At 52.7% G+C, this 23,408-nt stretch overlaps 3 protein-coding genes across 5 annotated transcripts in view; 1 reads left to right on the forward strand and 2 right to left on the reverse strand.

Moving 5' to 3' along the window:
* On the reverse strand, positions 1–10,005 carry KLHDC3 (kelch domain containing 3). The gene is made up of 15 exons (XM_046639928.1): positions 8,984–10,005; positions 7,791–8,003; positions 7,441–7,617; positions 7,172–7,287; positions 6,917–6,988; positions 6,573–6,786; positions 6,409–6,495; positions 6,154–6,262; positions 5,954–6,027; positions 1,807–1,954; positions 1,606–1,672; positions 1,422–1,526; positions 985–1,059; positions 760–877; positions 1–346 (listed from the first exon to the last, which is right to left on the reverse strand). Exons 2-15 carry the CDS (start codon positions 7,942–7,944, stop codon positions 210–212), a joined length of 1,653 nt encoding a protein of 550 aa, XP_046495884.1. The 5' UTR covers positions 7,945–8,003; positions 8,984–10,005; the 3' UTR covers positions 1–209.
* On the forward strand, positions 8,022–12,285 carry MEA1 (male-enhanced antigen 1). 3 transcript variants are annotated; one of them, XM_046639924.1, is made up of 4 exons: positions 8,022–8,734; positions 11,116–11,396; positions 11,485–11,587; positions 11,888–12,285. In XM_046639924.1, exons 1-4 carry the CDS (start codon positions 8,596–8,598, stop codon positions 12,037–12,039), a joined length of 675 nt encoding a protein of 224 aa, XP_046495880.1. In that variant the 5' UTR covers positions 8,022–8,595; the 3' UTR covers positions 12,040–12,285. The 3 variants fall into 3 exon arrangements, with proteins under 3 accessions (XP_046495880.1, XP_046495881.1, XP_046495882.1); XM_046639925.1 differs by lacking the exon at positions 8,022–8,734 and adding an exon at positions 10,527–10,622; XM_046639926.1 differs by lacking the exon at positions 8,022–8,734 and adding an exon at positions 10,712–10,733.
* PPP2R5D (protein phosphatase 2 regulatory subunit B'delta) overlaps positions 12,170–23,408 on the reverse strand; it is a 19,305-nt gene continuing 8,066 nt past the window's right edge. The window contains exons 3-16 of the mRNA XM_046639915.1: positions 17,455–17,671; positions 17,031–17,230; positions 16,836–16,946; positions 16,620–16,712; positions 16,057–16,187; positions 15,862–15,921; positions 15,638–15,746; positions 15,387–15,440; positions 14,906–15,076; positions 14,676–14,803; positions 13,939–14,040; positions 13,768–13,840; positions 13,511–13,627; positions 12,170–13,357 (exon numbers count right to left, since the gene is read on the reverse strand). Of these exons, the coding sequence (XP_046495871.1) occupies positions 13,220–13,357; positions 13,511–13,627; positions 13,768–13,840; positions 13,939–14,040; positions 14,676–14,803; positions 14,906–15,076; positions 15,387–15,440; positions 15,638–15,746; positions 15,862–15,921; positions 16,057–16,187; positions 16,620–16,712; positions 16,836–16,946; positions 17,031–17,230; positions 17,455–17,671 (1,704 nt within the window). The 3' untranslated portion in view covers positions 12,170–13,219. The remainder of the gene's footprint in view (positions 13,358–13,510; positions 13,628–13,767; positions 13,841–13,938; positions 14,041–14,675; positions 14,804–14,905; positions 15,077–15,386; positions 15,441–15,637; positions 15,747–15,861; positions 15,922–16,056; positions 16,188–16,619; positions 16,713–16,835; positions 16,947–17,030; positions 17,231–17,454; positions 17,672–23,408) is intronic.

Consider the following 23,408-nt stretch of genomic DNA (forward strand, 5'->3'; position numbering starts at 1 on the left):
CGCAGTGTGGCATGGTAGAAGCTGACCTGCTCTTGTCCAGTCTTAGGGGCATTCCAAGAGCCCTCTAGTCTTCTCTGAACCAACCTAGTTCAAGAGCAGCTGTGATCCCTGCCCTTGAATGGGAAAGAAGCAGAAGAGGTCAAGCCCAAGTCTGTCCCCACAGATCCATTTCTCACTGGGGCAGCGGCAGAGCTGGAAACAGTTCCTTATTACTCCTTGCCCAAAGGAAGATGCCTCCTGTCTTTGCCTGCATTTCGGCGCCTCTTTCGACTCAAGAAGCTCTCCAGCTTCTTGCTGCGTTTCAGCTCCTTGAACTTCTCAGCTAGGGCCAACTGGCGCTGCTCAGCTAGAGGACAGGGAGAAAGAAAGTTGGTAAGCAAATGAGGAAGCCCCCCTCTTTCCCCTTCCCCAGGTCAGTAATCCTCAACCACTATGCTGGGACACGTGAGTTCACCAGTGTGTGTAAACAGGCTGACTGTTTCTATGATTTCAACAGCGAGGTCCTTCTATGTGCCTGGCCCAGCGTATGTGGGGGGTGGGGGGACAGAGATAAAAGCGGCAATCCCTGCCCATCATCTAATTACAGATATAAGAATGGTTACAAATAACTCCTCCCTGCTATTTCTACTTTCCTCCAAGTTACCATGGGATCCAGCCTTCACGCCTTCCTTAGGGAGCCAACGAACCCGCCAACACAGTATCCTGCCACTAGAGCCACCCTGTCCCTGTAACCAGCCTGTAATGATCTGTCCCACTCACATTTCTTCAGGAAGTACGGCCGATGGCCCTGCTGGGCCTGAGCCCGCCGCTGCTGCTTCAGGGCCAAGTGCAGCTCCTGCTGCCGCCTTCGTTCCTGCTGTGCCATTTCTTGCTGCTCCTGAGAAACAAAGATGGGATAGGTGAGATGGGTGAACAGGAGGGACTATGACTCACCTCCCGCCTTGAACTGCTCTCACCACCCACCTGCGATTCTGACTCACTCACCATTCGATGAAGCAGCTGCTGCAGTTTCTCATGCTCCTCCCCTGAACGGTGCTTCTTCAACTGCTTTTTCACAAGCTCCACATTGGAAAATGAGTATGATGGTTAGCATTCTGTAACTGTTAGTGTTACAGAAATGTGTGCCAAGCATTATTCTAAGAGGTTCACATATATTAACTCACTAACACTATTAGATACGAATCGTCTCTTTTTATGATTAGAAAACTGATACACAGGTTAGTAACCCGTTAATGGTCACAGAGCTCGTAAACTGATGAGCCAAGATCGGAATATAAGAACCAAATCAGAGAAAGTTAAATTAATGAAGAAGAATTAAATCTGCCCACCACCATGCTCCCTGCTCCCCTCTGCCTGACTCTCTAACCTGTGTCCCAGTTTCCCACCCTAAAACCCCCATGAACCAGTCCCATGCTGCAGACCTCTTTCTCTTTGGCTCGGATGTCATTCAGGAATTGATACGTTTTGTCAAACACCTCAGGATTATACTCCCCTGATAGATCATCAAAGCGGGGGTCCCGGGCTACCTTTGGAGAGAACAGAAAGAATATAAAAGAACCGTTCAGTCTCCTTTCACTGAGAAAGTGCTTCCTGCCTTTACCTCACCTTCTTACTGATGGGGACAACTTGACGCAAAAACGGCACCCGGACCTTGGCTGACATTTCCAGAGGCCTACAGAGAAATTAAAGGACAAGTTAAGAGGACTCCAGTTATGGTCAAAGGCCTCCCACTTGCTACCCAAGGAAGCAGACACCCACTCAAAGTCCCAGGTATTCTCCAACTCCTGGACAGGCCTTGCTGCTCACCTGTGCTTATCTGCAACACATGCATTTTGGACAGATGGTCTAGAGCCTTGCTTCTTAGTGCTCTTTCCGGCTACCAATTGTTTGTATGTCTTAGTCCCCACTTGGTTCTGCAATTCCAACAGCTCCTCAAATGACATGTTAGACGTGCCTGTGGAAGTTGGGGGGTCGGGGACACACAACTCAGCTTAGCATCTCCCACTGCTGTAAGGACATCATCCCCGCTTCATTCCTTAGGTAATTGATCCTTTCCAACATCCCCATCAGACCAATCACTAAGAGCCCCTGGGCGGCAGAGGTTGCAATGGTGCTACACTGAACCTAATTCCCCAACTGTCCCAGCTACCTGGTGCCTCACCTTGCTAAGGAAGGTGTCTATGTAAGGCTGGAAATGGACCAAGCCACAGTCACTCTCTCTTAAATTGTTCCTTCACAGGTTTCCCCTCAGGGCCTCTGTCTCCCAAGCTCCGTTACCACTGCCAGTATTCTGGTTCATCCTCTCACCTCAGTCAGTGCTCTAGCTTCCTAACTGGTCTCTCAACCTCCAGTCACATTCCTCTCAAAACTATGCTCTCTTGGGGCCAGCCCAATGGCGCAGCGGTTAAGTATGCATGTTCCACTTCGGTGGCCTGGGTTTCACCCGTTCAGACCCTGGGTGTGGACCTAGCACTGCTTGTCAAGCCATGCTGTGAGAGGCGTCCCACATAAAATAGAGGAAGATGAGCACAGATGTTAGCTGGGGGCCAGTCTTACTCAGCAAAACGAGGACTGGCGGCGGATGTTCGCTCAGGGCTAATCTTCCTCAAAAAAAAAAACCAAAACTACACTGTCTGCTTCAGCCTGAGAGAGGTATCTGAAATGCAGATCTGATCTCATCACACCTACCTAATTTCTACACACACACACTTTAGACCATGTCACTCCAGAACTCAAAACTCCCCAATGGCTTCCACCTTGCTCAGAGTAAAAGCCATAGGCCTTATAAGGGCCTGAAAGTCCCTCTGTGACCTAGGGTGGGGCGCTGCCACCCCTACCACCCGCCCCGAAGCGTCCTAGCAGCTCCTGAGCAGGAAGGAATGTTCCTGCTTTAGCTCCTTTGCACCGGATGCTGCCTCTGGTACACTTCCTCCAGATATATTTATCGCTTGCCCCCTCACCTCCTCCAAACCCTTGCTCAATGTCACCTATTCAGTGAGGCCTTCTCTGATTACTTAAAACTGTAACCCCTCCCCTACTTTCTTTCCATAGCCCTTATGGCCTTTCGAAAAACTGATAACAATTTGCACACCATAAAACTCATCCTTTTAAAATATACAATTCCATGTTTCATTGCCTTTTAATATATTAACGTACTTTTTTTTTTTTTACTGCCCTTCCTAAAAGGTAAGCTCCATGAGGACAGGAGTTTTCGACTGCTTTATTCACTAGGGCATCTCCAGCATCTAGAACGGTGCTTGCATACAGTAATGCTCGATGTTTGCGCAATTTGCTGAAATCTGACCCGCTAACCTTTCCCCAGCTACCCACGCCCCTTCCTGACTTTGGGCATTTGCACAAGCCTTTTCTCCCTGCGGAAAACCCTCACCCTCTCTTTAAGAAACTGCTCAGGATATCCCAACCCAGGAAGTACCCCCTTTCCCTCCCGACTTTCCATCGCGCTGGGGGGCGCTTGCCGTGTGTAACTCTTTCAGGGAAGTTCGTAGTCTCACGGTAACTGCAGGCTCGGAGCCCGCGCCGGATGGTGAGCTCCCTCTGCGGGGCGGGCGCCGCCGTCCGCCCTCCTCCCCGCCCCCGGCCCCGGCGGAGTGCCCTCACCCTTCTGCAAGTCCCCGGGCCCTGGGCTCCCGCAGTCCTCCCCGCCGTCCCGGGCCCCGCGGGGAAACCCGGCGGCCGCCGCGGAACGGGCGCTCGCCCTCGGCATTCGCTCGTGCACCGCAGGGAGCACAAAGGGCGCCACTTCCGCCGCCACAGGGGCCGCCCTGCCTCTTCCGGAGGCGGAGTCTGCGCCACGTGACGATGGAAGCGCCAGACACGCCGACTCGGGGTGGCCGCGTGCTCAGAAGAACGCCGCCGCCTTTTCGTCGCATGGCGCTGGACTCCGCGCCGAAGGGAAACTAGGGCCAGGCCGTGGTGGCATTTGGTCTCTTAATGCTCTTGGCTGAGAAGCCTGAATCTTAGCACCCTGCCATCCCCATCGCATCCACAAAAACAGATCACACGTTTAGAAGTTTTTAATTCCTTTTTATAAAATCTGAGCTGGCTGAGAGCGTCAGGGAACAGCAACAGCTCGGGGAAGGGAGGGATCATCTGCTGGTCCTCGCCTCCCCAAGTCAGGGAGGCGGTGGTTTCATGCCAACAGCTGCAGCTCCTCTCAGCTCCCAATCAATGCTCAGGGCTCAAGCAGGGGGAGGGGTGGAAACGGGTTGGGGGAAGCTTCTGAGGCTCAGACACTGCTTGCTTCTCCCTTCTCCCCATTCCCTTCACTTCCCAGCAGAGCTTGTCTGGCCTGAGGCAAAGCAGAGGCCCAGGAGCAGCTGGAAGGAGATGGATGGGACAGCACCAAGGGAAGGGGCCCTTGGCCCAAGGGAGGAGGAACCTAGCTCTCCCCCCTACAGCTCCCCAACGAGTTCACAGCACGGAAAACACCTCTAGTCCAACAACTCCATGTGGAGGTAGCGGCAGGCGGGTGAGATGGGCAGGGGTGGTGAAGACAACAGCAGGCTCAGGAGGGGAAGCAGCAGAAACTTCCTCCTACCCATGGGAGGAGACGATGGGGCGGCTGATATTGCTGTTGGTGGTCATGGCATTCAGCTCCCACCTGGAAGGCCAACAATGAGAGGCAGAAAGGACAAAAGGTGGAGCCTCCACCCCCAAGCCCAGAATTGCTCGAACAAAGCTCAACCACCCACAGCCACCTCTTCCTTACAGCCTTACTAATAAGTTTAACAATCAGACCCCACCCACAACCAAATCCATTACCACCCACTCCTCCCCCTGCAAGCTCATGTGGACTTTTTATCTATATATTCTTGTGCCCAACACCTGGAGAAAAGCATCTGTGTACACATCTCAAGAAACTTCCCAATCTACCTTTCCTCTGCTGGGACCCAACCAGACAGCCCCTCTGCCTTCTCCCCCACCAGCAATGCTCATTTTTGCTCTCAACTCCCATCCCTTTCAGGCCCTGTCTTGGCTCTCCTATCCTCCCTGAGGCCTTCCCACCCATCCACCATATTAAAATGAAATCCCTCTCTTTTCGACAATTCTGTCATTCTACAAAGATTTACCACGTATCACCTTATGCCAAGACCCTCAGTACAGTCTGCTTGGTACTAGGTACTTGCACATGTGTCAATCCTGGCCAAGCCTAGGATCCATCAGTTCAGCCTTGTATACTATGTATCACCAAACACTGAACACTCAGACCCTCAGCAAGTAAGAGCTAAGCAGAACTGATACAAGGAGAGGGAAATGTCACAGAATGACCCAGAAGAGCACAAAATATATAAAATAACAGAATATTATTATATACAAAATAACTTTTGGTGCTTGGTTTGGACCTAAGAATGGAATTCAAAGGGAAGTAGCTAAGAACCACCCTTTAATTCTGAAACGAATGTGATCCAGAGGCTCCTAAATTTGTCTTTCCTTTGCAGCTAGGTTCTAAAATTTAATCAAACTTTCTCAGCACGTTAACAAAACAATGGTATAGGCTCAGGTTTTAGGAAGTGATGCTTCTGAGCTTGTTTAAAAAAAAACTGGGTTTTTTCCCCATATACTTCACCCAACTGAGTTTTATATCTCCTTCCGTCTCCTTCTCCACAAGTACACTCCACCTCCAGCAGAAGAGAAACTCCTGTCTCCTCCATCCTGCGATCAGGCTAATCAGGTCATGCCTGTGCTGCCCACTCACCCTCAACCAATCCCTCCTTTCCAACCACTCACTGTACCTGATGTCATGGGGCAAACAGGACTGGTCCAGGTTATGCTGAATCACAGCCAGTTTGCACAGAGTCTTCAGACTAGGGCCTTTAAAGGAACAGTGGGGAAGAGGGAGATGGTCAAAGCCATGGAAAGGGTTCAATCCTGGATGTCCCCACCCAAAGACAAGGACCTTGACGGCAGCAGCCCTTTGGCTAAGTGTACTTACTAAAGTCCAAAATGTGTAAGTCAGAATGATCTATGAGGTCAAATTCATCTCCCAGGCCTTCCTCAGGAGATGGACTGTAGGGATCAAAAAAGAGATGAAGGAAGGAGGAAAGACGACCCATGAGAGCCTCTTGCTCAAATACCTCCCATGTGAGTCACAGACTTAGGCCCTTCCCTGAGCCCTCCCCCTCTCCTCCGAACCTGGTACCCCCAAAGAGGACAATCTTGTCACCAACAATACAGCAGCACTGGCGCCGGCGGGGACATGGCCCCTTCCCCTTCGGTTCAATCTTTTTCCAGGTAAAGGACACTAAAGAGAAGTTTATATGGAGGTTCAATACCTGCCCAGTCTGGATATCCTCTCCACCCCTCTCCCCTTACCTACTCAGGATTCTTCTTTTCTTTCCTCCCCCCTTAATTGCTTCTTGTTTTTCCCCTAAAGGTAGTGTTCTTTACCAGGGTTAAACTTCCAGAGGTCATGGAAGTGCCGGTTCAGCCTTGCGTTATAACCACCAAAGATATACAGCTCCCCATTATAGCCAACTGGAAGGAGAGAGGAATGTTAAAAGTGAGGACAATGGGCGGGAAGGGGCCTCCACAGGGACGTAACAGACACTCACAAGCTGAGTGGCTCCGGCGCCCCTCAGGCAGCACTGGAGTGGGCGGACAGTCCAGCCAGGCCTCTGTCCTGGTGTCAAAGACGCGGATGCGGTTGCAGTAAATCTCATTGTTGGAATGGAATGGCCCAAAGCGGTCAGCACGGCCCCCAAAGACATACATGTGACTGCCCAGCATCGTGGCTGAGTGGAAGTCCCTCCAGCGTGCAGGGTTGCCCTGGGCAGAAGCAGAGATGACGGGGACGGGGGTCAGAATGGAGGCTGGGAGGGGATCTACTCTCAGTGTGAACTTCCTATGGTTTCTTCAATTGAGGGTAGGGAACTGGAAGAAAGAAGAAGAGGCAGACCTTTGTACAGATAAGGGTCCATGTCATGGTGCTGGTATCCAGCTTGTGAATGTCATTGGAAAAGCAGTCCGCCTGAGTGGCAAGAGAAAGGAAGGAAGTGGAGGAAGGAATATAAGAAGCGGTCAGTGGTCACGCTCTGACCCTCCATCCCTCCCTTCAAAACCTGCCAACAAACCAAGCCTCCCATCCCACCATCCTCAATTTCCCTTCCTCTCTCATCCCCACCCTAAACCTCTAGTTTCTTCCCAGACCTACCAGCTGCTCATAGCCCCCAAAAATGTACATAGTCTTGCCCAGGACACAAGCTGAATGTCCGTCCCGGGCCCCAGGAACTGTTCCTGATACTCGGGGTGTGGACCACTTGTGAGTATCTGAAGGAGGTGAGAGAATGGGCCAGGTAAGCAACCTCTGACATTCCCTCCTAGACTCCGGGGTGCCCTTCCCCAAACCCCTCAGCTCACACCCTTCCCAGCCCCCTGAAGCACCATTTGGCAAAACACAGCCTCTCTGATACCCATACTCACTGACGTCAAAGGCATAGAGCACATTGCAGGCCCCTTCAGTGTCATTCCGCCCACCCCAAAGGAAGACTGTGTCGTCGATGAGGACGGTTGAGTGTCCATACCGCATGTAGGGTACCACGGGAGCCTGCCCGCGGACAGCGGGCTTCACCGGGGGCAGCTTTGTCCAACGCAGGGACACTGTAGGTACAATTCTGCTCAGCCCTGGGAACATCCCTACAGGCTGTCCACCTTTTCCCAAACCAGATATTCACTCCCCCATCCCTTTGGCCACTGCGTCCACCACCAAACCTCATTCAGCCACCCGTTCCCTCCCTGACAGACACCCAGGGATGGTCTCAGCATTAGCTTACCTGCATTGAAAATGTGCACATCAATCTGACGTAGTGTCTCATAGTCTTCACCAGAGCAGTAACCCCCAAAGGAGTAGACCCGGTGCCCGACAGCCACTGCAGCATGGTTCACCCTGCGGGGCCCGCCCTCCAGGTGCACTGTCCACCGTAACATCCCCTGGGCCACTGATTACAGCAACATGCCCCCCCGGCACGGCCTGCTGCCTCTGCTCCCTGCACACAAGTTAGGGCCACAGGCTCCTCAGGCAAGGCCTTTGCCTGGCTCACTGTGACTCTGCCCTGGGCCAGCCCTTGCCTCTAAGTGTCACCCTGGTGGCCCTCCCACACCACCCCTCACGGCTCAGTTGGCTGGCCCTGCCCCAGGGGAGCTGCCGAGGTCAGGGAGCTAGCCCTGGCCCTGTGTTCTCCAACAGCAAAGGGTGGGGCCACTTCGTCCTGATTGCTAGCTCAGAATCTGCTGATCAAGGCTCTCAGTGTGGTCGCCCCCTACTCATGGAGGCTCCACTCTGACCCTGGCCTGGCACAAGCTCCAAGCCCCCTTCCCAGGCCGGTGTGTTCTCCTGTCTCTCTGGCTCTCTGCTCCGCTTACTGCCACCTCTCTAAGAATCTCTGTGCTCTTTAAGGTGGGGAGAGGGATCTCAAAATACTCAGAGCTATTAATAGCACAGCCAGCCCCAGACGGTCCATTGAAAGCTGGCATGGGTGCTTCCAAGCAGAAAAGCTTTTAGGCTTTTAGAGTGGAACAGTCCCTCTATCCAGGACAGGGTAGGAGTGATCCAGGACAGGGGCTTCCACGTTACCATGGATGGTTAGCCCCTCACAGGAAGCTCTTGTCAAGCTGAGCAGTTGTCATTGGGGTCACCCAGGGCCCCTCACAGGCACGAGGAGTTCCTTTGACAGCTGTGCCTGGTATGCTGCCAAGACTAGGAACTTAAGCCAGAAAGGTATGTGTCTGCTGGGGATTGAGGGGGTGGGGGTGGGGAGAAGGGTTTTCTCCTGTCACTTTCCCAGCCCTGCCTTTGGGGTATAAAACAAGCTGTTTCTAACAGCTCCTCTCTCACTTGGGTCCCTGAAAGGGGGGATGAGGTGGGGGCGTGCACTGGAAAGGGGAAGGGAAGCACAAATAACCATGGGCAGGACAAGAAAAAGACCCAGGCATGAAGGTCCTGGTCTTTTAAAGACAACTTGCCAACCTAGTGATAATGGGTACGTTTGAAGGCTCTGTCAGGCAAATCTTCCTGCAACTGGCACTGCCGTCCCTGGCAGGCACCTGCTGGGTTTGGGTGGATCATCTGCTCTCTTTACAAGAAGCCCTGGCAGAGGGAAGAGCCAGGCAGAACCTCAGGCACAGAGAAAGCACAAGTAAGGGAGGCCCCTTGCAAGAAAGAGACATGGCTTTTAGCTGGCTTGCCAGCCTCACCTAACCTCCCTGAACCCTCCACCCCTCCCTTTCAACAGCCAGCCTACCAAACCTGAAATAGCTCCAGTAGGAAACCACTCTCACTTCACTACCCTGCCCTCGATCCAAAAGATCGTGGATCTGGGCATGTGGGGACAGACAGGAGGTTGAAGGGCTTAAGAATGGGAGTCCTTCACCTTCCCTCCTAGCTTCTACTCCCCCGTTCAGCTATGTCAAGGTAAAAAATTCACAGGGGAAGAGAGAAGCAATTCTATCCAAAGGTGGAGAGAATCTCAGCTTCTCTTCCATCAAGAGAACTCAACCTCATGGAGGACAAGTCCCCAAGGTCTCAGGGGCTCTGCTTCTCTCTGGGTCTCCCGGATGCTCCATCATCGCAGCATTCTCAAGCTTCTTCAATTCCCTTCTCGTACCTACCTACCCACCTTCCCTGGTCTCTCCCAATTTCCACTCCCCATTTCTGGTCCTTCTTGATCTCCTGAGAGCTTTGCGGTTTTCTCCTTTTTCCCTCTCCCACCACTCCAAGCTCCACCCCGACAGCCCTCCATTTTCCCTCTTCCACTGAGGGAAAAAGCTAAGATTCATTGACCCCTTTCAGCCGGAGATATGCCTCCCTGTATACAACGCTATCCCTATCTTCTTCCCGTCAGTCCAACCTCCCCTCCCCAACAACGCCAGCCGCCCCCCCCCCCCCTTCTTCCATTATCCTCAGCTGCCTCGTTCTCCTCATAACCCATTCTTCCTCCCAATTCCCTTCAGTGCCTCCTCCAGCCACCAGGTCTCTCCCACCCGTTACCTCACCATCCTCCCCCAGCCCTTCTTTCCCCATTAACACTCTCCTTTCCCGTCATCCCCCTAGTTCCCTCCCCACCCCCACCCATCACTCTCAGGCCCCTCCCCCACGACTCCAGCTCTAGGCATGGGCGCCCCCAGCCCCTTCAATTTTCCTTGTCCCTCAACCCATCCCGGGCTACCTGCCAGGCCGGGCCGGGGCGGGGCCGTGGGTCCTCGCGCTGCCTGCAGCCTAGAACCGGTTGCGCGCCAACCGACGGCTCAGTCCCCAGCGAGATAAACACAGCCAGGCTCGCTCCCTCGGGCGGGCCCGGTGTGCGCACAGGCAGTCAGACGAGCGCCGAAGCCTACCGGGACCTGTAGTCCGCGGGTTTCGGGAGGGCCGGATCGGGCAAAGCGGGGGGCAGGGGCCGAAGGAGAGGCCGCGTAGGTCCACCTGTGTCAAAACGGGTTATTGGGTAATGTAGTCCTTTGTTGTCAGGGCGGGGCGGTGGGGGGGGGAGGCGGGGACAGCGGCGGGCCGCGTCCTCGCTCGTGTCAATCATGGGGCACGGGGCGGGGCGCCCCCGCGCGTCCTGCTCCGCCGGAAGTGAAGGCGCGGTTCGGGCGCGGGCTGGGAGCAGGTGAGGCGCGCGGGGGTACCGGCGCTGAGGGTCGGTGGGGGCGGGTGGGGGACGCCGCGGTCGGGCCCGTTTGAGGGGAGGCCCTGGGGCCTGAAGGGCGTTTGTCACGCGGTACAGAGGGGAACCCCTTGGGAAGGGGAGAAGGGGGCGGGTACGCCCTGTCTACGGGAGCTTGTTTTGGTGATCCGGAGTTCCCAAGTCGGGGGTGAGGAGGGGCTTCTGGAAGGAGCGTCTTTTGGGAGGTGGCATGGCCTCCGGCTGGGCTGTTATTTAGGAATTGACGGAGCAAGGCAGATGGGCCTCGGCTCGAGATAAGAGCCGACTTAAGAGGTTGAGGGCCCAAGAGAGGCTGGGGTGGGGTGGGGTGCAGGAAGCTTGGGGGGCATTTAAATGTTTTGTGGACGCAGGAGGAGATCACAAGGAACTGGATGAGAAGCTGAAGATGGACCTAATTTCATCTGATCCCTATCTTGATGCCTCCCTGTTCTTGCAGCCCCTGCCCGGATGGCAGCAGTTGTTCTAGGTGGAGACACCATGGGCCCTGAGCGTATCTTCCCCAATCAGACTGAGGAACTAGGGCCACAGCAGGGCCCTACAGAAGGCACCGGGGATTGGAGCAGTGAGGAGCCTGAGGAAGAGCAGGAGGAAACGGGGGCAGGCCCAGCTGGCTACTCCTACCAGCCCCTGAACCAAGATCCTGAACAAGAGGAGGTGGAGCTGGCACCAGTGGGGGATGGAGAAGATGTAGTTGCTGATATCCAGGATCGGATCCAGGTATGGTGGACGTGGCATTGTTCCTGAGCAGGTGAAGCTGGGATCCCTGAAGGGCTGGCCTTGACCTATCTTCTCTCTGTCTCTGCAGGCCCTCGGGCTTCATTTGCCAGACCCACCATTAGAGAGCGAGGGTGAAGATGAGGAGGGAGCTACAGCATTGAGCAACCACAGCTCTATTCCCATGGACCCAGGTAAAAGGGATCGTTCTTTCATTCTGGAATAGTTACAGAGGAAAGGGCCTGGCCAGAGCCAGAGGAGGGAAGTCACAGAGGAACACTCTGTTGTTAAAACAAGTTTGTAATAGAAGATTTTGCAGACTTCAGAATCCAGATGAAATGCTCTTCTGCTAGACTTGGAGGATGCGCAGGCTTGCCTAAAAATAAGATGGATTTGGTGACCTTGCTAGCCAGAGGGTTCTGGGTACTTCAAGGAGTGGGGAGGGGAGCTGGTCTCATTTTTTGTCTCCAACTGGTCTCTGCCTATGATTTCAGAACACGTAGAGCTGGTGAAAAGGACGATGGCTGGAGTAAGCCTGCCTGCACCAGGGGTTCCTGCCTGGGCTCAGGAGATATCAGATGCCCAGTGGGAAGATGTGGTACAGAAGGCCCTCCAGGCCCGGCAGGCATCCCCAGTCTGGAAGTGACCACTCTGAGAGCTGCCTTATCTCCCTGCATTCCAGGCCAGAACCAACACAGGACTGAACACATCCCTGGTTGTACTGTTCATCTCCATCCTCCCCACCTCCCTTTCCACATCAAGGCGAATCAGACCTCTTCTCAGAGACCCACTTTATTCAGTTCTGTACATATGGGGACATCGGCCCAAGCCCAACCCACCGTAGCATGTATCACTCTGTGGAGAATAAAGCACCCTATGTACACAGCCAAAAGCTGCACTGCCTGTGCCCCTGGAACCTGGGTCTGGCCCTCCTCAGCCCCTTGCCCCTCCAACGTGCCTGAAGGGGACAAGTGAGGGCCTGCCCAGCATCAGCACAAACAAAGAAATAAATAGGTGTTGAGGGGAGCCATGCTTGGGGCACTGCTCCCTGCTTCCTTCCTCCTCGATTTGGGAACCAACAGCACAGGAAAGCAGTCAGCCACAGGGTGGTCCCTTCCATGTCTGTGATCCCAGGGCTGCTGCTCACCAAAGAGAGGGCACAGGTCGGGTGTTCATTCACCCCCTTCTCTTGGTCCATCTGGGCCCTGTATTCATCACCTGCTGTCCATAACCTAGGCTTTTCTCCTTTTGACCTCCCACGTTGTCTTGGTCAGGCAGGGGTAAGAGGAAATAATATAGCCCCATCAGCCTGCACAGTGCTGGGGCTGGGGGCCTATTTGTGCTGTTGGGGGTTGGCTCCCCTCCAGCTTCTCCAGGGGCCAGTGGGGCTTGGCATAACTTTGGTGAGAATAATCTCCTGCTGCTCCCAAATGCTTCTGCAGGGAAGGGAGAGAAAGAAAGACCCCTGGAGTTCAAATGAAGATGAAGGGAAGGGGAGAGGAGCATATGTATTCCTGTATTTCTCAGAGCAGCCTCAGGTAGCTGTGGGGTTAGGAGCAGGAGGGGGATGGGCACCCCCAAGTTGTCTGAGCACTGAGCATCTCAGTACTCAGCCTGTCTACTAGCCACAGGGAGGCATGAACACATTTTGGGGAGAAGAGGGACCACTCTGGGTGTCCCTGCTTCAGTGCCGCATCCCCCTCCCTGGAGTAGCTAGAGAGGCACTGCCTTGCCCCAGGTCAGTCAGTGGGGAGCAGAGGGTGGAGGGCTATGGCAGCGTCCCAGGGCTGCGTGGGCTGTGGCCCTGTGGTGGGAAGGTGAGGGGGTCAGAGAGCCTCCTGGCTGGCAGTTAGGAACTCTTCCGCCCGCTTGTGTGCCTCCAGTGCCTTGATGGTGTACACGTCCTGGGGCAGCTCTGACTTCCGCCGAAGCAACACTTTCTCCTTCTTGATGTCCTTTAGCATCTGTATGTGGATACAGAGAAGTCGAGGAATGGTGACCAATTCTCACCAAATTCTCTTGTTTCCTCCCTTATTCCTTGGCTCTGCTGCTCCTGTCTCCTTTCCCTTCCAGAGCTGTCTTTTATTTCTGCTCCCCCTCCCCCTGTGCCCTCCCACCTGCACGGCCTCTGTCTCCACTGTCCTCTTCAGAAGCTGGATGTCCTCTGCCGTGGGGGTCTCTGTCTCCATTGAGTACACAGGAGGCAGTGGTGGAGGAGCTCGGAACATGGGATACTGAGAAGGAAAGAGGCACGGACAAATGGTGAGAGCCATGTCAGAAGTCTGTGAACCTGTCTGCTTCACGTTCCTCAAACGAACCCTCCCACAGCCCAAGATGGGCCCCTCAGTTCAGGGCAGTGGCAGAAAAACCTCACCTGGGGATTAAGTCGGGCCAGCTCCTCGATCTTTTGCCACATCTCTTCCCTTTCCTTCATTCGGAACCGGCCCCTGAGGGAGCAGAGACAGGATTGGGGTTGAGCTTGAGAGAGAAGCAAAGAGGGGCTGGTGGTCGAAGGTGAAAGCCCCCCAATTGGAGAGAGACTCACTTCTGCTTCTCTGCCTTGTACTGTTGTGTGCAGTCATCAAACAGCTTCTGATTCATCTCCATAAACAGCTTCAGGGCATTATAGATGAGTCCATGGATTGTCCTGCCACCAGGAAGAAAGATGAGGTAGAGGCCAGAGCCTGGCCCTGGTGCCAGGACCCCAGTCTGCTCTCTCCTAGAAGGTGTCTCTGCTAAGAGCCTTCTCGTTTACTGCTCCCATTCCACAAACCTCTGTACAGTGTAAGCTTATCTCTCTGGCCAAATCATGTGACTTGAGATTGGCATTTCAGGGTCTTTACAAATACTGGTCTGCCTGTCCATCGTCCCCACCCCCCCACTTCCTACATTCCAGCCCACACTGATGGCCTCCTAGCAGCATGATGGACTGCACATGCTTTTAGCAGGAAAGCCTTTTTACAACACTGGGATTCAGCACATACTAAGAAGATCACATCAGCTTCTCACAGCATGGAATTAAGTCTCCAAAGCTGCAGGATATCTGACCGCAAGCAGAGATGTAATATAGGGCACTGCTCTGCTGCTTGCTGTCACAGAGATCTCTCACACAGGGATCCTTTCTCCCCAGGCAGGCCCTCAACAAGGTCCTATCTATATGCAGTGGGCACCAGCCCCACTTGCTGAGTGACCAGATGAGACCACTAGCTCTTTAGTTCTTCCACACCCTCACAGGTTCCAAACCCAGAGCCCCACTGCCCAGCTCCCCGCCAAGCCTCCTACTTGTTCCAGTGGCTCTTGGAGTTCCTGTAGAGTGCAGGGAACATGATGGGGAGGACTCGGGCAGCATTGTCACTTATCAAGCTCATGATATACTCATTGTTCCAGTAATAGAGAGCACGCTCTGCCACCTGGTGGGAACAGGTGGAACTCAGTGGAGATAGGGCTCGCTTTGCTGAAGACCCTCAATTTCTGGGAGGCAGGGGCTGGGAAATGCTGAGTGTAGGTCTCACCTGGAAATGGGGGCTGGAGACACACTTGGCAAGCTGGCGGAAAAGTGGTTCCATCACTTTGCTGAACTCTGAAGGTTCAATGACATCCAGAATCTCCTCTAATTCATTCAGGAACATCACCTCCTTGGGGCTGTGGGTCTTCGGCCAGAACTTGAGAAGTCCTACAATCACCTGTGAGAAGGGGGGATATGGGGATACAATGCTCACTCAACGACTGCCTGCTTCTCCAGGAAGCCTTCCTGCCCTCTCTTCCCCACCCCAGTGAGCACAGATTGGGTGGCCTCAGCTAACTGCTCATGTTTCTCTGGCCTGTATCTGTTTCCTTGGTGTGTATAGGTTTTACTTCTTCAGAGAGGGAACCGTGTCACCTGCTGGGCCACATCCCTCCTGAACACCTGCTTATGGCACTGCTTGATAGGTACAGACTCGCCAGTGCCGCTGCCAGGAAGAGGTGGGACCTGGGGCCCAGAAGGGGAATTACCGGCTCAGTGAGACTGCTCTCCTTCTCCAGGAATTGTACCACGCAGTATGCCAGCTGCAAAAGGGCGAGGCAGAAAGGAGGTGAGGTACAAGGCCCAGGTCTCAGAGAGCTCAGTGACAGAAACAAGACTCCAGAATGGAAGAGGAGGTCCAGAGAGGAATTATCCCACCCGCATCCCAGCTGGAATACCTGCCCTTCCCCTCTCTTCTCTGCTGCCAGAGTCAGAGATGCTCAGGAGGAAGGCAGCTCACCTGAGGGTGGTAGACACTCAGGGACTTGACCTTGTGAAGGGGAAGCAGGACACGGATGAGGAACATCTTATGCTCTTCCTTAAGGGGCAAGGCAAAGCCATTGATGATGCTAAGAGTTAAAGGCGGTTTGTTAGGACCAAAGGGCCAGGTCCAAGCGCAATGCACCAATCCTCCCAAGCTTTTCATTTTTCAGCCGTCTGCGCCTCCACCCCACCCCGCCTCACCTGCCCAGGATCTCCAGGAGCTCCGCAATCCCATTGTGATGCTCCGTCTCATAGATGAACCTGAGGGAAGAAAAAAGGCTCTCTTGACAACCCTGATGCCCCTCCAGCATTCCTGCAGAGTCCCACCTACCTCCCTTCTCCCACCCCACCTTAGCGGAGGCTTGCTTTGCTCCTGAGCCTGGGCTCCTGCCTCACCTGTAGAAGATGTGGTTGATCTGCCTACGGATATAAGCTCGGAGCCCCAAAAACTTGCCATAGATGCGATGCAAGATGGTCTTGAGGAAGTCCCGCTCTCGAGGATCCTCACTGTCAAACAGGTCCAGGAGCTGGGAGCAGATGGGAGGAAAGGCGGCTAGTGAGGCAGGAGCCCAGGAACACCAGGGGGGCTGGGGTGACAGGGGCCTGGGCAGGGGAAGCCCAGAGGGTTTCTGGAGATGGGGAGTGGAGACAAGTCTCTGGAAAGCAGAGTGATTCCATTACACTGCGCTACCCAAGGTGAGGTCTGGGAAGCATGTTTGCAGACCCCATTCATGGGGAAGAGGTAACCATGTTGCTCTTTTGTTTCCTTCCATTATGCTGGAAGCTTCTTAAGGGCAGAGCAGGTTTGTCTAAGCCCCCATAGGTCCCTTGTACCAGACACAGCTGAAACCCAATATATTCAGCAGAAGGAAAAAGAGCAGTTGAGACCAGACTGAGGGGCCGTGGGGCCAGAGTTCACGGACTGGAAGGAGGGAAAGGACAGAACTTCAGGGACTCACAGCAAGGACAAACTTCTGGTCAATGTACTTCTTGGCTATGTTTGGCTGGAAATCAGGAGACTCAAGGAAACGTAAGAAAAACTCGTACACGAGCTGTGGGGGGAAGGAGCATCGCTGAGGGGGTATTCCCCAAGGACTGGGAGAGACCCCCTTGCTGCAGCTCTCAGAGTGCCCCACTCCCTGCAGCCAGACCAACCTGCCCCCTCGCCCTGGTACCTGGAGGTGTGGCCAGGCAGCTTCCAGGGTGGGCTCATCTTCCTCTGGGTCAAACTCAGCCCCAGTGGGATTTGATGAAGGTGGCAGCGTCCGGAAGAGGTTCACTGAAAACTGAGGGGTAAGGCCCAGGTGAGAGCTCCGTAAAGGCTTCTCTGGCCCCCGGCCCTGCCTCCTCTCCCCTCTCCCTGTGCCCACCATGGTGACAGCCTCAGGGTAAATGGCCTCGGTGACAACATCGCGGCTATGGGTGATGTACTCCACCATTTCGTTGAGTCCTGCCCGCTTCACCTCCTTGAATTTGAGGTCACTGAGTGGGTCTGACACGAAGTCAAAGAGCACACAGCACTGGCGCAGCTTCTGGATAAACAGCTCCTCCCGCTCCTGGGTTGGCGAATCTGGGGAGCACCCAACAGTCAGCTTCTCCTCCCTAGTTCTTCACTGCTGTGTCCTACTCCCCTTACAGGGCTTCCCCTGCCCCATCCTGCTGCCATCCTGCTCCCCTGGCACCCCCAGCCCCAGCAGAACTCCCATCCTCCCAAAATACCCCAAACCTCCATTCCGCCAACACCCAGTGCCCCCTAGGCCTGGTGCACCAGCCCCCTCAAAGTTTTCCAAGTACCTTTCAGGGCAGGAAGCTTCTGCAACTCCCGGTTCTTGCTGAGGTTGAAGCGAGAGGAGCTTTGCCGACGCTCCTTCTTGACAATCTGGGGCCCCCCTGAGTACTTGATTTTGCTGAGCTGTGTGGGGGGTGGCGTGCTGTTGCTGGGACGCTTGTTGGATGACGGTGGTTGAGACTGGGGCTGGGGTTGGGGCTGTGGCTGCGGCTGGGGCTGGGCCTGGTCAAACAAGTGATTTATTGAAGTCCACTCCCCAAGACATGCCTCCCATCCAGGGCCTGGGCCACCGTCCATCCCCCAGTCAGTTTATGCCTGTACAGGTCTGGGCGGCGAGCAGCTGTCTCCTGCCCTGAAGGAGCCAGGGCCACGGTCAGACATAACTAAGGGTTCTCCTGGAAGGGAGTGGTCAAGAAGTCACGTCTCCCAAAGTGATGCCCACTTCCCGTGCATCAGGAGCCTTCAAAATGTGCATTCCAGTTCATGAACAGGCAACACTCATTGATGGATTGATGGTAACAGAAGTCAAAAAAGTGGCCATCTGGCGAGGGCCGAGGTGGCAGTGGTGGTGGTAGGGAGATGCAGGTACTGACTGAGAAGTGGGAGGAGGAACCTTCTGAGTAATAGAAATATTCTATATCTTTTGTTTTTTTTTGAGGAAGAATAGCCCTGAGCTAACTACTGCCAATCCTCCTCTTTTTTTTGCTGAGGAAGACTGGCCCTGAGCCAACATCCATGCCCATCTTCCTGTACTTTATACATGGGACGCTTACCACAGCATGGCTTTTTGCCAAGTGGTGCACTCGGGATCCAAACTGGTGAACCCCGGGCCGCCAAGAAGTGGAATGTGCAAACTTAACCACTACACCACTGGGCCAGCCCCAGGAAACATTCTGTATCTTGACTGGATCTGGGAGGTGGTTCATAGCATAAACATACATGACAATTCATTGAGCAGGATACCTAAGCTTACTGTACTTTACCACTTTACTGAATGTATGACATTCTTCAGTTACAAGTTAAAGAAATTCATTCTCATGTCTCAGTAGTTTAACTACCAGAAATATAGCTTAAGAACAATCCTAAATATAAAAAAAGGCTTTGTGTGCACTTTTCACAGCCTTATTTATAACAGCAAATAAATAAATGGGAAATCATGGAGTTAAAATTATGTTTATGAAAACTGTATAAATGTAATCATACATGGCTCAGCTGTGAAAAATATTTACACAGTCATAGTAATTTACCCCAAATTGGCGACAAGTACTTTGGGAGGAGGGGAAATGTCTGCATGGAGGTATAAGACACCGAGGCCTTAATTTTCCACAGTAGGAAGTCAACAGATAATATTTAAAGTTCAAAAAGGGGGAAAAAAGCAGTGAAAGAACCTTATTTGGAAATATAGAAGTCAGTCTGCAAGGAAAGAGTTAGGAGTTGAAAGTGGCTGCCACAGAGCACAGGAGAACAGGGGCCTGGGTGGGGCTGCCCTTATGATCTGACCTTCCGAATGATGGACATGTTACCATGTTGATAAAAATGTAAAATAAAACAAAAAGCCTAAAACTATATAATGGCAGAAAATTGCTTCCTATGCTAAGTTAATAAGGACAATACAAAACTGTATATGCAAAATCAGCTCACCCATGTTACAGCGCATGCACAGAACCCCAAACCCGGTGAGGAAAAGGACAGAACAAGAGCAAGCCCACCACTGTGTTCATGATGGTCTCCCACGGTACCAGAGGGATACAGGATGTTTTTCTCCTTTTCTAAATTTTCTACAAGCTGACACTGCTTTTATAATGGGAGAAATACAACTAATTTCTAAAAGCTCTCTCTTTACTTCCTCCCAGAAATGGGTGTCAGAGGACCACGAGGCCCATTTTCAGAAGTCTACATGCTGGTGTTTGCAGTGCTGTCAACCCACAGCGACTGTCCAGGTAACCCCTGTAGGGAGAGGAGAGAGGCTGAGCCACAGGACAGCCCTTGCCCCCACCAGAGACTGCAGCAGGGCCAAAGGAGTGAGGCCACATCCAGCCAGGTACCCACACCACAGGAAAAGCTGTCCCCCCCGTCCTCATACCTGCCATCCCCACCTCTCCAGCTCCCTCCACAAACTACTTCATACAATAAGAATGGGAGAGGGGCTGGCCCGTGGCCGGGTGGTTAAGTTCGTGCGCTCTGTTTCGGTGGTGCAGAGTTTTGCGGGTTTGGATCCTGGGCGTGGACCTAGCACTGTTCATCAGGCCATGCTGAGCCATGTGGCGTCCCACATACTCAACTAGGAGGACCTACAAGTAGGATATACAACTATGTACTTGGGGGCTTTGGGGAGAAGAAGGAAAAAAAAAGTGGGAGAATTTGAAATCCTCTGGGATTGGGGCAAGGAAGACAGATATGCTGTGCTTTATATGCTCTGAATTTTTTATAGAAACAAGTATGTCAAGCTTGTGACCTATGTGGGGATCAAAGAACAGGAGAGGAGCACTGGGCCCAGTGTAGCTCATTACCCCTCTGGCCACATGGCCCTCTCCTCCGCCTGGAATGACAGCCCCAGACATCAGTTTGACGAGAGGAACACAAGGAAGTGGAGCACGAACAGCCCTCACACACCTCTCCCGCCGTGACCAGCACTCAGCCAGTGTGATTTTGGTTAGAAAGGGCAAGGCACCCTGGAGTCTGGGGTCTCCAGGTGGATCCCACGTCAGTGGAGGACTGGGCAGAGATGGAGAGAGGCAGAAGTTTGACGCACCAGTGCCTGGTGTGCATCAGACTTTCCCTGCTTTGGGCCTCCATTTCGCTGTTGTAGGAACAACCAAACCCTTAATGGTCAAGAGCAGACTCAAGTCTGACTGCCTGGATTTGACTCCTGGCTCTGCCATTTATTTATTTGTTTATTTAAAGATTGGCACCTAAACTAACAACTGTTGCCAATCTTTTTTTTCCCCCCCTGCTTTTTCTCCCCAAATCCCCCCAGTACATAGTTGTATATCTTAGTTGTGGGTCCTTTTAGTTGTGGCATGTGGGATGCCACCTCAGCGTGGCCTGACGAGTGGTGCCACGTCTGTGCCCAGGATCCGAGCCAGCAAAACCCTGGGTCGCCGAAGCAGAACACGCGAACTTAACCACTTGGCCATGGGGCTGGCCCCTCTGCCATATATTATCTGAGTAACCTCCAGCAAGTCACATGGCCTCTCTGTGCCTCAGTTTCCTCATCTGTAAAATGGGGGTGACAATAGTACCTCCTAGGGTTGTAATAAGGATTTAAATGAACAATATTTGGCAGACAAAAGAGTTTTATAAGCAATATCTTCTATTATTATTATTACTATTTCCCATCCCTGGATTTTAGGAATGCAGCATAGAAATTCCTGATATTAGCACACCGCAAATGTTCCTTAGAGTCCATTATCCTCCTTGCTTTAAAATGGGGGAACCCAAGAAAGCATTGCATCTTTCAAGACCCAGCTTAAGTCTCAGCTTCTTCCAAAAAGCCTTCTCAGATAACTCCTGGCCTTGAGTGTCCACTCCGCTCCCACCATCCTGACACTACGTATCTGTTCCATTGGCTCTGTGATCATCCCCAGTGACACCTCTTGCTCAGTCTGTTCATGTGTCATCCCCCAACTAGATAGCAAGTCCCTGAAAGCCAGAACCCCGGTTTGTACCCCTCTGGGTCCCTTCAGCACTAGCACCTGACAGGCATTCAATGAATGTTTGGTTGCTTGATTGACTGGGGGCCAAGCCCAGGCCCCTCCACACAGGCCCTTCCTGTCCTGACTCGGGAGCTCTCAGAACAGAGCCCTGTACAGTGGCAGGAGCAGAGTGGGAGGGAGAAACAGCAGCGATACTAGGGTGAGGGGCTCAGTGGCAGCTGAGGAACAAGACTCAGGAAGAACACGTCTCTCCATCCTCCCAGATAAGACGCAGACACCCTGCACCTCCGTGAACCTCATACCGAGGGGACCTCAGAGAAAGGAGGCATTCTTCCCAGAAAGGGAAAAGCAAGGCCTCAATTTTCTCTGCTAATGAGGAGGGGGCTGGGCTAGATCAGTGGTTTCCCAACCACTCTCCAGGTAAGGTTTCAAGAGAACAGAGGGTTGCATGCCTAAAAATAAAAGTTTAAAAAAACACCCAACGAGCTGATGCCTAAGGCCCCTTCCCCACTAGGCTTGCATTATTGAAGACTGGGGCGGCTGGAGAGCAGCTGAGCCTGCCCCACCCCCAGCCCACTGGGCCACCCTGGTTTTATGAGGACCATTGGCTCCCAGGCCCCATACACAAGAAGCATCTGAGAGACAGCTGGTCCAGCCAGCAAAGGCCTTGGCTGCCAGAACTCGATAAGGCATCCTCTGGTCTGTTCACCTTTCACCAGGAAACATGCTTGTCAGAAGGGAAGTATGAGGAGATGCCAGCACCCCACTTCACGTTCAACCCTTTCTGCTAAAAGCTCTAGCTTCTAACTTCTCTCCTGACTTGGGCTGGAGGTGGGAGGCAGCTGATCCCCTGGAGAACCTTCTACAGCCATCAGGGCAGGGATGCACATTGACCAAAGGCAACCTGGCCAACCTGCCCGCCGCCTCCTATTATGTCCTGCCTGGTCCCACTTCTGAGGCTCTGTAGTGGCCATCTCCTCTGCCTGAAGTACCTTCTCCCACTTCCACACTCTCAAGAGGATCTGGACTCCAAGAAGCCTTCCCAGATTCAGGCCTCCAGCAATCAAAGGGCACTTTGAATTTACACACTATGCTCACACTCAGGAGACTGCAACTACACTTGCCCATTCTGAACCAGTCCTGGTCCAACTTGATGCATTAATAATTAAACCATATATTTAAACACAAAAAGTAGGAGATAGAAATATAATTTAAGCACTATGGAAAATATTGTAGGAGAAAGATGAAAAATAAAATTAACAGTGAAAAATGCAAAGATTAATGTTATAGCTTTTGCATAATGAAATAACTAGCCAAATAAAGATCATTTTAGTTTAAAACCCTGAAAATCACAGAAGCATCCCCTGCTATAGTGTCATCTAGAGCTCTATCTAGCTGTGCTTAATTCCTTCCTTCATTTATTCAATAAACATCATGCTAAGCATTAGAGATTAAAAGGTGAATAAGACATGGCCCTTGCCGTCAAAGAGCTCACAGTCCAGTGGGTGAGACAGACATGGAAGCAGCTCTTAGTACAAGGGAAATGCAAAAGCTCCATGGGCCACAAAGGATAAGGGAACACAAGAGGGCTGAGCTGCACACTCTGCCTGAAGAATTAGGGAGGACGTCCCTGAAGAGGTGACTTTTGATATGGCTCCTAAAGGAAGAACGTGAGTTTAGTTGGCAAAAGAAAGAAAGGAGAGAAATAAAGCAGTCCGGGCCAAAGAAATCAAATCAGAACGGGCCCTGAGTCATAAAAAGGCTTGTCACATCAGAAGATGGGAAATCCTGGGGGGCAAGAAACCAGGATAGGGGCTAGAAGAGTGGGGTGAGAGGAGCCGAGAGTGTGAATTCGGCTTTTAACTTGTAAGCAATGAAATGCCAACAGAGGTTTTTAAATAGAGGACTGATAAGACCAAAAATGTTTTTCAGGGTAACAACTCTGGCTACAGGGAGGACAGGCTGCAGTGGGGGGACTGGGATTTCTTCCTCCTTCTGTCCCCACTCCCAGACCTCAGGACAGAGCACAGCACATAAGAGTCCATAGCATTGAATTTTTTTCTCCCAAGACAGACCGAGAAAGCCCCTTGCCTACAGTGGCAGGTCAAGTGAGTCTGACGTAATCTCTCAAGGCTCCTTTCCGTTCTAAGTTTCCGAGAACCTTAGAGCCAGCACACTGTCACGTCATGAAGAACACAGAACTGGCTCCTGAGCCACACAGACCTGGATTAAATTCTAGCTCTGCTGTTTACTCGCTGAGTGAAAGCTATTTAACATCGCTAAATCTGTTTCATCTGTAAAAT

This window comes from Equus quagga, chromosome 15 (assembly GCF_021613505.1).
Source record: "Equus quagga isolate Etosha38 chromosome 15, UCLA_HA_Equagga_1.0, whole genome shotgun sequence".
Taxonomy (NCBI): domain Eukaryota; kingdom Metazoa; phylum Chordata; class Mammalia; order Perissodactyla; family Equidae; genus Equus; species Equus quagga.